This window comes from Diplotaxodon limnothrissa, linkage group LG15, assembly GCF_057381915.1.
Source record: "Diplotaxodon limnothrissa isolate DT_005_m linkage group LG15, D_limnothrissa_male_GT1.1, whole genome shotgun sequence".
In the NCBI taxonomy this organism is placed as follows: domain Eukaryota; kingdom Metazoa; phylum Chordata; class Actinopteri; order Cichliformes; family Cichlidae; genus Diplotaxodon; species Diplotaxodon limnothrissa.
This window is the reverse complement of record NC_140610.1, coordinates 20,752,360-20,765,908: the sequence shown is the minus strand read 5'-3', so window position 1 is coordinate 20,765,908 and position 13,549 is coordinate 20,752,360. Positions and strand designations below refer to the sequence as shown.

At 39.7% G+C, this 13,549-nt stretch overlaps 1 protein-coding gene across 1 annotated transcript in view; it reads right to left on the bottom strand.

The window, feature by feature from the left end:
- Window positions 1-13,549, bottom strand: part of man1a1 (mannosidase, alpha, class 1A, member 1) — a 172,998-nt gene that overhangs the window by 37,621 nt on the left and 121,828 nt on the right. Inside the window, exon 5 of the mRNA XM_085373614.1 lies at window positions 3,374-3,468. Within this exon, the coding sequence (XP_085229740.1) occupies window positions 3,374-3,468 (95 nt within the window). The remainder of the gene's footprint in view (window positions 1-3,373; window positions 3,469-13,549) is intronic.

Below are 13,549 nucleotides of genomic sequence, written 5' to 3'. Positions count from 1 at the left end.
AATACAAGAGACTGGGATGTGAGAAAAACTTTAAAGAAAAAAAATGGAGGAGAATAAAAGAATGGAATGTAAAACAGAGAAGGGAGGACGGGGGGATAAAGGGAGAGATGATTCAGTAATTGGGCCTCGTTTGCAAGCCTGTTTTACAGATTTATTTTACCTCAATCTGGGTCAAGGTTGCATGGGCAGTATTCTAACTCAAAACTATCCTACTTCAAAAGCACTTTCAATTTTTCTTCTCAACTTCTCATTCCTAAAATCTTTTGATCTCTTCTTGCTTCGTTTCTCTCTGACCTGCACATAGTGAATTAAACATAATCTAACTTTGACTGAGTGCTGTTTATCCCACAGATCATTCAGAGCCGTCACTCTGAGTTTAGGATTTCTGCAACTGACCTCTACCTCTCTCTCTCTCTGTATAATGTCTACATGGTCTAATTTCCTCAATAGACTGTTTTAATGATGTTTTAACAACAAAAGAAATGAAATAACTAACATTTTCAAAGCACAGACGAGTTTTTATCACCAGAGAGACATATTGATAACACTTGTCTGATATGTATCAGTGGATATGGAAGTTTAGATTTATAGTTTTATAGATCTTCTGGGTCTTTACATAACTCAGGATGGGATTAAAAGCTACCATAAACCCCATTGTCTGTTGGATTACATTACGCTTGCCACTGATGGTTCTGCTGATCTTTTATGATATATCAATACAATAGCATAGGGATTCCCAGATGGTGCATATCTGCAACAGTAGGAAGGGGAGGAAACAGATATATTGAAATGATCTTGAAATCTTTTATAAAAAGATTATAAAGAATAACTTGCATTCTTGTACTCAGTTTATTTTAAGGATTCACAACCTCACAGATGGCTGCAATGATCAGTGTCTCTAGCTGATCCCACTGGAGGAGTTGAACAAATACCACTCTAATTCACATTACAGTAAACAAATACTATAGTCACACTAGGGAAAACAGTAGTTGCCAGAACCAGAACCACTTGCAGTCAGTTTCTGTCTTCAAGTCCCTTCAAGTGGAGTCCCTTACTGGAAAGAGAAGTGTTGCAGTCAGGTTGCCCTCATCATCTGAGAATAACTGCAGTCAGCCCAAGTCAGACTTGTTACAATACAAAAAAACAAGGACATACACCTATCAGCCGAAACCATGATAAATGTCAACTTGCGTCTGTGTGTCAGTGAAACAACACAACTGGCTGATAGGTTTTTCAGTTCAGATGGTGGTTGGATATTTGGGGCCAGAGTTCAGTCCACTACCATCGCTGTGCTTACCGAAGTTACTGTAACCCAAAGATTTTCTGTTCAGGGTTCACTGAGTACCATGGCCCTGTCCCTATATCTCTTGTACAATCATGGAATACAAAGAAACCTAACACCTTTTACAAAGTCTGGCCCTGTAAGGTGTTCTTCCTTCGGCTCATTCTTCTGTTAAGGTAAGAACCAAGGTGTCTGTTAGCAAGTATACAAAAACTAAAAGACAAAGTTTATGAAATCTGGTGGCGAGGAATTGGATAGGGAAAGGAAGACCCATCGAATTTTCTAGCAAATCTGGATCATTTGAAAAATAACTTGATTAAAATTGTTCTTCTCAAAAAAGAATCCATTAGTGTTGCAAAGAAACCAACTTCCCAACATCTTTATAATGCTAATCTGTCAATTTCATAGACAAGAAAAAAAAATTAGCTTAAAAATAGCAGTTTAATAGCCTACATTCTCTGTTGCTCTGTATATTTGTTACTGTAATTTGTTTCCAGAGTTATTTGAGTGTGTGTGTGTGTGTGTGTGTGTGTGTGTGTGTGTGTGTGTGTGTGTAGGAATATGGGGTTGTGCTTGTGTGGTTCTAAGCTATCATAACTCAGTCATGCAGGTAAAGTCATCATCAACAGCAATCTGCTCAGGCCTCTGGGGATCACGTATGTGTGCAGAGCCACATACATGTGCACAGACATGAACACACACACTCACTCACTTACACACTCACTCTCCCTGGGGTATTTCTCACTTCAGGGAAGAGGACAAGGCGGGCAGAGTCCATTCACCCATACAGACAGAGAGAAAATTAATTTGTTACAGCGCGCTTATCGTCATGACAACCTGCCTTTTAATTAACGGGCTGACAAACAGCCTGGATGTCATGTCTCTCTTTGGGGAACGACTGATAGAAAGAAAATAGTGCTCTCCTCATCATGTGTGACTGACAGAAGGACTGTAGCAAAAAATAGTTGCAGACCTCTAATTGTTTTTATACAGAGATACTCATATTTTCATATTAAAGGGGGGCAGGGATAGCTCAGTAGGTAAAGTGGTCGCCCCATGATCGGAAGGTCGGCGGTTCGAATCCACTTAACGGCTACCCTGAGGTACCCCTGAGCAAGGTACCGTCCCTACACACTGCTCCCCGGGCGCCTGCTTAGTGGGCTGCCCACTACTTCACTGAGTGAATGGGTCAAATGCAGAGAAAAACAAATAATTTCCCCATGGGGATCAATAAAGTATCCATTATTATTATTATTATTAAAGACCCCAAAATGTTATGTGCTTATTGGTTGGAATTTATTTTAATTGCTTTAAAGTTCTAATTTTGGCATTGTGCACATTTTATTTTATATATATAAATAAAACTGTGTTCTTAGCACATTTTTTTTCTTGGACTCTGCTTGAGTAGCTTTGCATGACTGAGAGTCCAAAATAATCCCTACTTATTTTAACCCTCTAATCGCTCGGTTCATCCATCATCTGAAATGCAGCATTTTAGCTCCTCACCTTAAACAAAGGTTTGAACAGCAGGTTCAACCCACAGGTGAGACACCTGTGATTTTTATATGACCTTATTAATAAAGTCAAATTAAAGCAATTTTTTAAAGCAAACCAGTAATGACTGTTACTTGGAAATTAGATGAGTGAAAAAAAGTCGGTTTTTAGATTCTTAAAATCAGTTTATATCTCTGCAAATGGAAAAAATGTTAAAATAGAAGTATGAGGGTTTTTTTTTTTTATATGGAGGAGGTTTTGGTGGAGCACAAAGAGGGTTTCAGCCAGAGGAAAGGAAACATCACCAGCACTGCCATGTAACTAGCCTGTAACCCCAACCTCTTTGGGTTTGTCTTTTCCAATGCAGTTTAGTTTCAAGGATGAAGCCCTGGATGCAAAAAAATCAAACAGTTTCTGTCTGACAAGTTTGCTCTGTCATGTAAGACTAAAGCATTTCAGCTCAGTGTGTGCGAGTGGAACAGAGAGGGGTAGACCATGGCGCCCCTTAAAGCATCAGGCCATCAAAACAGACCTGCTGCCTGAAAGTGGACTGCTGGGAGACAAAGAGCAAGTGTGTGTGCTGTCTGTTTGTTTTACCTCTTGAGGTTAAGCAGAGCCCAGGGGATGCCGGTGGGCGTTTTGAATGCAGGCAGCAGCTTCTCGCCCAACTCCACTGCCTTTCTGCGAAACACCTGAGAAAGAAACAGAACAAAAACAAGCAACTCATTACAAGATGGTTCGAGCAGCTGATGTATGCCTCTACATTTCCTTGAATTTTCAGCAGAAAATATAATTCAACATTTGCGAATCTCCATCTCTGCTCAAAATCCAAGGCTTACACCTGTAGCTCAGTGCTTCCCCCATCCTTCCACTCTTTATCCCTTTATTCCAGGCTTTTCCTCTTTCCTGTCTGCTTCCTTTTATCCCAGTAATGTTTTTGCCAGTATCTTTCCTTGCCTGCTTTACTGTTGCTTGGAGCTATACTGATGTTTTCCATGTGTAATGTGAGGAAACTTTAGCCCATTTAGTTGTTTAAAACGTCGCTGACTCAACATAGATATCTTAAAAACAGTTTCTCACTACAAAAAAACTGATTTATGGCTCTCCAGCTTACATCTAATTCACCATTTTGCCATTATATAGCCAGCAATGTTTCGTTTCCCCTCTGCTGCTTTCACCAAACTGATTGCCCAAAGAAAGTAAGATTTGCAACTCTATCACAATCTGTGAGGCTAAAAGGAGAAAACCGCTTAACTTTAGCTTAAACGTGAAAGCAAAACACATCTTAAAAAAACAAAACAAAAAAACAACCAAAAAACCAGCAGTGAGTCAGCCTTCCATCCAGAGAAAGCCAGACTCGCGGATCTTTGATCTCCTCTCATCCCTTTGGTATCTTTCAGGGTGAGACATCACAGCCTGTGCTGGTAAACACAAGCCTGTGGTGTGTATTTAAGTGTACTAACATCAATTTACACAGTTATGGACTGCTAGAGTTGAATTTTCAATGCATGTAACCTTCAGATCCATTTGGACCCACCACAGAGGCCCAGTGTGGCTTTAAATAGTGTCATGAATATTCAACCTGAAAACAAGAGCAAATACACCTGGAGCTCAGACCTGCAGGAAACTGGGAAATGATGCCCTATAAAAGTGGATTTGTGCACTTTTAACTCTTTCAATTTCCACAGGAATGAATAATGCTCATTCTTCTTAGATTAATATGGTAATATCTGGTGTTTTTCCTGGATGTCTACCACTCCTTGGTTGTTTGCAGTACTGTGTAACAGCCTAAAAGCGTGACGTAAGACTTGATTTGTTTTTTAACCTGTATAAAACTTGTGCTAATCACGTTCTTGGTTCCACTTTTTTTCCCTTTTTTTTAAGCACAGTTCAGGTGTTTTCTGCTGCAAGCAACACAACAGCAAATTTCCTCCTTGACTGGTGATCTCTTATCAAGTGCATTTAAATTCCCAGTCTAATCTTTTGTGTTAGCAAATCTGACAAGACAGCTTTGTAGCAGTTCTAGCCGAGGGCTTTGGTTGTCTCCAAGGTGTCTGATTTTGTTGGCTGTAAAAGTGAAGTGTACTTCCATATTTGGCTTCTGGTGTGAGTGTACTAAAGCAGTAAAGACGAAATGGGATTTGGCCTAAGACGTAGTGGACAGTTTGACACTGCTGCCAGGGTTTCAGCGGCTTGACTCAAACTGGTGCTGCTGCCCACTGACACGAATGAGAATGGCTTCATGTCTGTTAATGCAGCCCACATGGATTTGGACTTTTTTCTTATAACTTGACTCTAGGTGTAGAATTAAGTGGCACCTGTCCCACAGATTCAAGTCAATCAGATCCTGCCACACCTCTCATGAACAGCACCTCTGAATCCTCTTGTTTTTGTGCTGTTAGGAGAGTTTTTATTGAGACCACAAAATGTTAAAAATCAGAAAGCTTCCAAGGGTTATTGCTAAAATATATATATATATCTTTTGAACATTCATGACCAGTGCAAGACAGAAAATGTGAAATCTGGGATAGATCATCGGAATTTCATAGGACTTGACTTGCTTGGTTTCCCCACAGTAACTTGGGATTTGAAGGTTAGGCCTTAGTTCATAAGGGGAGAAAAAAACAACAACACCAGAGATGTTTCTTGTTGAAATGTGTGACTGAACTGCATAGCGCTATTTCTTTCAACCAGAGGCTGCTATGTAGCTCGCAGTCTTGCAACAAGGTAGAAAATATATGTAAAGTTTTGCCATTCAAAGCCAGTTCAAGCTTATTTGAATTTAATAGCACATGCAGATTTTCATGTTCACAGTATTAAGATGGAGTTGCTGTCTCCATCTTGATGTTTTTGAAACCAGATGTCACCAGCAGTGTACAGTTAGCCACAAATACCTAAAGGAGATTAATTCGCCAGCTTTCCTCCAATATTTTGTGACTGACGCTGTGAAATAATTGGCTGATGATGATGATCACCCCAAATTGGTATTTAATCACCACGAATAAAGGACCGACTAACTATCCAACTACTGCTAATGAGCTCTGTTGTTATTATTCATGCATTATTCTACTATATGTGGAAATGTGTCTTTTTACACACACATTGAGTCAGAGACAGTGCAGTATCACACTGCGTCATGAGCTGGCAGCTCTGTACTCGAGGGATCAGCCACTCAGCGGGGTCTGAGAGACGGGGGCAGGAGGGAGAAAAAGATTTGCGAAGAAGAAAAGCTCAAGAGGCCACTCGTCAAAACAATGTGGCAACTCTATGACTTTCTCCTCAAAATTCAGAGGCAGGAAAGGTTACTGAGAGTTAAAGTAGCGAGAGAGGTAACAGAAATGTGGCCAAAATTAACTGCTGGCATTCTGGGAATAAATGTCAGATATCCTCGTGTGAGACGGAGCAACGTGTCGATGTGTTTGACACCGTCAAGATGAGCCATGTTTCTCCTATTACATTTTTGTCCGCCTGACATGCAGACAGAGACTGATGATAGGCTACACCTGAGTATTTCCAATATATCAGACTTTATGAGGTCTACCAAATATTGACACACATTTCTTTATATTTCATATATTTTTAATTTGACTAAATTGAAGGAACTGAGTCTTTAGCCAGAGCTAAAACAAATGTAACATGTTTTGCTAAGTGAAGATTAAATTAATTCTTTTTATTTATACATTACCAGAAAAAACACAAAAGTTAATAGATTTTTTAAATATAAAGTAACAGAGATTCATAAAAAGATGAAAAAAGTGATGAGAAAAGCCAGGAGATATTTCTTACCAGGCTGAACAAACATGTTTACTCTTTATTACACGTGCACACCTAAATCTGAGTTATTACCTAACAGTGCATGCTAAATTCAGTAGACTTTGAGTCTCGAGTTTCGAATGGGCTAGTTTCAAATCACCAGTGTTTTACATTCCTACAGTGGAGGAAATGCAGAGTAGTAGCTCGGTAAAAATACAGAGGACAAAATGCTTGTATGAGATGAGGAAAACTGGCTTTTTAACACTTCAAGAACCTCTTGAGGCGTATCAACTTGAAAATCTACAGTTACCAACCCAATATCATAACAAAATGTATAATAGATGTAACGTGTAATCTGCAAAACATGAAATGGACACGCATGCAGAGGTTGCATTACCAGCAGGGGGAGATAAAATACTTAAAGCCACAAAGTTGGCAATGAGCAAAAAACATACAGAGTACATTCGTTCCAGGTTACTTAATGGATAGAAACCATTAAGCTAGGCGGCGAATGTGTATTTAAGTGTAAATGTGTTAATATCTGTTTAAACACTTTCCTGAAATTATTTCATGCTGGCTTAAAATGAAATATCTAAAATATCTCCCTCTACTGGAAGAAAAAAATATGGATAATTTTAATTCCTTTTTTGCTCCTGTGACTTCTTCTCACGGATCGGAAAATCAGTTAAGAAAGTGGATGGATGGAGTTTGGATGGTGGAGGACTTAAAAAGGATTTCAAGAACATGCACCTTGCCGAGAGGGATATTAACAAGAATTTGAGAAACAGCAAAGCAGCCAGATCTGAAAGTCGATGTTTTCTGTTAAAAAATTCCCTTAAAGATTACGGATTCTTGTGCAGGATTCACGGCATGAGCAAAAAATAATTTAACAGATGAAAACATTGATATATCCGCTCATACGGGTTCCTTCTGTATTCCAAGGAGACTTTCACAATGCAGTACTTTCAAGCCAAGATGTTTGATGGCACTGTGGACACCGAAATGCGTGTGTGTTTAGCTGCGCAGTGGGAGCAGAGCCGTGTCGTAACAAGGCATCAGATCACAGTGATTAATGCCTTTTATAATGCTAGAAGCACACTGAGGGGAAGAATAAAAACACTCCCAGGGATGCGCCCATGAATGAATTAAACACACTCCGCGTCCAAGGCCATCAAGCAAGCTGCCAACAAGCTTTAATAAGTACTACAGAAAGCGAAAAGCACACGCAAAACCTGTGGCTGATGTCAGTAGTAAAAGCTGATGTTGATAATCACATTTCACACCTCGATGCTTCTGACAGCAAAGGCTTCAGGAAAACACACCAGTGTGTTTGTTTGCATATGTTAACCCTAGCAAATGGATGAAACACATATCAGCATCCAATAACCCATGATGCATCTGCTTTAGAGACGTGAAAATAGATCAATCTGCACACCAAACAGCTCAAGTACCAGGAGTTTTCTGTGTGCCCTTTACGGCGAGACAACCTGGTCATCTGAACAAGCACATAGCTGTGTTAAATACAGAATATTATGCTGTATAACTATATCAAACAGTTAAAAAAAGAGTATTCATCTATTCATATTTAATAAACAGTCAGTCATTACGATAGGTTTTCAAGTATTATTTTCGCATTTGAAAATGGCTCCTGTCATGGCCACTCGAGGCCTGCTCGAAAAGCGAGTCAATCTCCATTAAACACAATGTTAAAAGGTCCAATTTTTTAATAACTCATCTGTTTAATTTGTATTAAGGTTTAAAGTGTGCATTAAGGGAGTTGCTACTTCAACTGAAAAGCAGCTTATACCTGCTAGCTGTCTGCTAGGCTTCATCTCTGAATGGGGTTTAAAGAGGTCAACGCTCCATCAACACTTGCAATATAAAGTGTAATATATTTGACCACATGATTCAGCCTGTGGCCTTCATCAGGGTCATCAACAACCGATCCCAAAACACGCTGGTCAAGTAATAAAGCTGCTCTTTATACTGTTGCTGGAGCTTTAGAGCCTCTTTAGAGCCTTGTTCTTCTCCATGAACCTTGGAAGTAGGTGAAGCTGTGTCAGAAACCTCTATTCTGAATGTGACACACTCCCATGGTTTTCATGCAATAAAACCATTAACAAAGGAGGTAGAAAGAAGGAAAATTTACTCTACTTTCCTCCCATTAGATGTGTTTGGCTTTGGTCTTTAGTCTACAAATGAGTTAAGGGTTCAAGGGTTCAAGGTTCAAGGTTCTTTATTTGTCACATGCATAGTTATACAAGTATAACACACAGTGAAATGTTATTCAAAGATCTCGTCAGAGTGAATACAAGGGAGTAGAAATGATGGTTAAACATTGATTTCTTGAGCTCAGTGTGAAAAGCTAGTGGTTGAAATCGTGACATTGTCCTATACTTAAACGCATGCTGAGACATTCACTGAACATCAGCCACTGAATCAGGTTTAACTAAATGAGGCAGGGAATGTGAGAGCATCAGGCCCGTCAATACAGCTTTTACACAAAGAAGACTGATTTATTTCCACAGGGTAAAGACTGGCTATCACCACTGTCAACAAATGAGGCGGCCACCTGTCAATGAGGTGTAAAACACAGGCATTAACACTGATATGCGTGTTTTGCTCTCTGGAACGATCGAGATTTAGATCTCAGGAACACTAAAGAAACAAAAACGAGAAAGATGACGTCAGTGAGTCCTGCAGTGAAATACGAAACATTATTAAAAATAGCCTGTTAAAATTACAGACAACAGCCTCAATTAATTTGGAGTTTACCAACCGAACTGCTAAGCAACATAAATAAAAAGGACTCAAGTACAGGAACAATAAATGAGAACTACTAATTAGGCTGGCTGCAAGCAAATGTTCAGCATATCCAAATTATTTAAACCAATTAAAGTGAAAGATGGCAAAGTACTTATTGTAAATTCACGCGTTTAAAAGTCTTTCCAAGATTACCTAAAGCTATCAACCATAAGTGAAGAATCAATGGCTGTGACAGCATGTCCAGAACATCACTGTGTTGTGTTGAAGATTGTTGAAGAGGATTACTTACATTTAAACAGTTAAGCAATTGGAACATCAAAGAAATATAAAATATAAAAATATATATAAAATATATATATTAGTTTTTGATTTGCTCTCAAGTTATTTCACATTTATTTCTCTATGGTAACAAACTTTATCCTTGGAAAACTTAATGTTTATAGTATTTCTGGCATTTCGTTAGGCCAAATAATTAATAATTTAATGGAGAAAAAATAGCTTTTTTTTTATCAATAATTAAATAGTTATTTATTTTTTGCAGCTCTGTATGGGATAAAGTTGAGCTCAAGAATGAAGTTTTAAGCTAAGCTCTTAAACCGTATGTTGCTGTAGCGTTTCAAAAATGAGGGAGTGATGAGTAAATTTTGCCTAAGGTTGTTACAAAAGATGGTAGATGATAGAACATGCAGAATTTAAGCAGACATCAGCCATGCTTGTGTAAAAGCTGCATTAACTGTGTGGAGAAGATAATGGCCCTCGTAACAATCTTAAGCTTCACCTGGTTCAGTAATCTCCGAGTAGAGAATAACTAACATAGTGTTAGTGTGTTTTCCTGTTGTGAGTATAGCTGACAGGTGTGCGCACTTATATGAATGAGATAAATTAGATTTATTATGTTTTTGGTCAGAGTTAAGGTCATTTATAAGATTCAGGTTATGTTTAGAGTGAGGAGACGACAGTGGAAGGTGGAACCAAGGACCTTAAATTTTAAGTATGGGTGTTCAGTCAATCAAACCTCCGCCTCTTCTCTAACCACATATGTTTGCAGTGTGTGTGTTTTGCGTGTACGATTATGTGTTGCAGTCCGCGGGGAGTCGCTTGGACAGCTCCCTAACTAAGATGAATCACCCAGCCAAGCCTCTGGGTGACCAGCAGGCATTCTGGGACACGTGGCCCAGATTACAGCGGCGTCTGTGGGGACGGCGCGAGCCGACACCTCCCTCCCTCCCAGATCCTGACACGCTACCCTCTTCTCCTCCCCTCTGTCCTTCTTCACCACCTCCGTCTTTCTTCCTCATTTCACTGACAGTGCTCATCATTGCTAAACACCTGATGAAAATTGATTTATTCCTTTGTCTCCCCCCTTTTCCCCCCTTTCCCATCTTCAATTCAAATTTCTACTCATGCATATATAACACTCACATTTTATCTCATTCTTTTTCTTTCATTTCCTGCCCTGTATCTGCTCTGTTATCTTGGCAATAAACAAAACTGAAAAGCATCCTCACCCAGATGTATTTACAGACACATGACTAGTTCATGATTAATTTAAAGACTGTTTTTTGTTTTTATTCAGCCATCTGTCACTGATTATTAAGTAGCTTAAAACACAGGTTCCCAAAGCTGTGGATTTGGGGTTTGGTGTGGTTCTTTTCTGTTGTTGTTTCTTCCTGCCTTACTGTCTGTCTTTGTCTGTAAAAACAAACTCAATGCAGCAGGCCAACACAGTTTGACTGATTGGCGAGATCAATTTCCAGCACTGCATCGCACCCCGTGTCATGAATACGAGTTAATAGCATCAGAATGGAGCTATGAGAAACTACCTTTACAAACTTCTTTTTACACCGTCCAGTCCGACTTTAAACAAATGGTTTAAATGATGATGATGTGGGATGTCCATAGAACTCGGTTGACATGTGGCGTTAACGTGTGATCTGTACCTGGCAAAACATGGGTTTTTATTGTTATTAAACACATGGTTTTACATCACTACAAGCAGACTTCAACTGCCCAACCCACCACTGTGCCGGGACCTTTAGCTTTCTGTGAGGCCGCTGGTTTTAAACAGTCCACCCTCACCTCCCTGTATATCTCTTCAATTTTGCCTCCGAAATATAAAGATTTTCTCTTTCCTAACTGACAATTAAACACCCAATTTTTAATTCTTCCTGTACCACACAGCATTCCCTACCCTGTACGTGGGGCTGCACATCTAGCGCAGAGTTAAAAGGACACAGAAGTGTGATGTTTGTTCACTTCATGAATTAATTAATCCATTCAGCGATGAGTGCAGACTGAATATGGAAAACATAAGCGAGGGTACGACTGAGTGTCAGCTGAAGGAGGCCCGTTTGGAGACTGCTGCCCTGACAGCTGTATTGGAGAGGCTTGCACACAAACCACTCTGAGGAGGTGACAGCTTTCGGTAGTTAAGAAGCCTGCTGTTGTGTGAATGGTTGCTCTTGTCCTCCTCGCTCTCTCTCTCTCTCTCTCTCTGTCTGTGTCCGTCTCACTCGCTCGCTCACTCTGGGTTTAATAACTTGCTTTGGGGAAGGAAAAAGTAGGATGAATGAGGGAAGAAAAACAAACACGGATTTGAGATGGGAGATGGAATTGTAATCATTTAAGGAAAGCAAATGGGAAGGAGCGAAACTAAGAACAGAAAAAAAATGCCAGTATTGATTTACATGTTGTCTGATATACAAATAAAAGTAAAACCGTACAAAGTTCTGCAAAAAGCCCAGACTATAACTTACTGAGTCATCTGTGTGGGTCAGAGCAGAGTCTGAACTCATAACCTTGAATTACAACAGGAGGAAGCAACGCTGGCAATGCAAATACCTGCAAGGTATAAAAACATTTCCGGGCAGGATGCCTCAGGGTGGAATATTAACCAGCGTAACTGATGGTTTTTAAAGGGGAACTCTCCTCCAAGTCTATCTAAATGATATGGAAATACTGAGAAAAAGGAACTTCAGCATTACAGTTCACTGGTATATGCTGGCACCTTCCTGACCCCATGAATGCATTTGCTCTTACAGCATGTTTTCTTTCCCCCTCCAGGGTCACTTTGGTGTTAAAAGGTGGATCTGTCCAGACTACACCTTGGAAAAAAAAAAATCCTTTTACTGTCCAAAATAATTAAACTCTGACTCACCCTCAACTACTAAAGAGCCCTGCAGGTGAAGCAGTTTGAATGCTAATGAGACTGGATGGAGAAAATGGAGAGAGAGCAACTCCAGAGTTATTGTGCTGTTTCGGCAGGGGCCACCTGTCAGCCATGATAACACACAAAAGGGTATACAAACCTCTCGTTTAGAGGGTCGGCTGTTAGCGTAAAAGGTGACGGCGAATGAAACATGTTGACAGAGAGATTGTTGATATGAGCTATAATGTATGCAAGTTGTCCTTTGTGGTCTGTGTCCCAAATGTCACCCAGTGACAGTGAACATTTCACTGTTATTGTGAGAATAAATAGTGTAATATAAAGGAACAACAACCAATAATGCAATAATCTACAAGTATTTAAAGCCTGCATTTAACTGGAAAAAGTGAAAAGATGAGAGAGTCAAGCGCTGCAAAGGTCTGAAAGGTCTTTTTGGAGCCCTTACACATTGCTTATGTAGGGTAAGGGCAAAAAAAAAAGGTCAAATTTCTCATAATTAATGAGGTTGTAACACTGACGTACGTATGTATGTATTTAGAAGAAAGAAGACTGCAGGAGAAAACTGTTCAGTCGTTTAAGGAAAACATTTCTCAACCAAACATTGCAAGAATTTTGGGACATTATTTATGAGACATAATATAATTAAAAATTTACAGGATCAAGAGAAAGGGACCAGGCTAAAAGAGAACCCGTGCTCCATTGGGACCGGATACTGATGGCCCCTGCATTGTTTGCTTTAGCATGAAAATTAAAACAAAGTTGTGTTAGATTTGTCGCAGTCTTCTAATGAATATCATGTGTCACAACTCAAAAGAAAAAAAAAAGAATAGAAGTTAAAAAAGGAAACAAAGCAGTCGCTGAGGGGTTTGTCCTCAAGGTTTTCGAGGAACCTTTGTGCTCCTGCTGTGATATATAATGGAAATGGCAGTGAAGACAGAGTAAAACTGTCTCCAAGTTTAAACTTGTGTCTAGGCCAAGTTAAAAAGAGAAAACGAGAAATGCATGGCAAGCCTAAACAACATCAAAGCAGGCCGCGCCAGCAGTTGTGGCGTCACTTTTGGCACCCGCCACCGTTCCTGATGGTGACA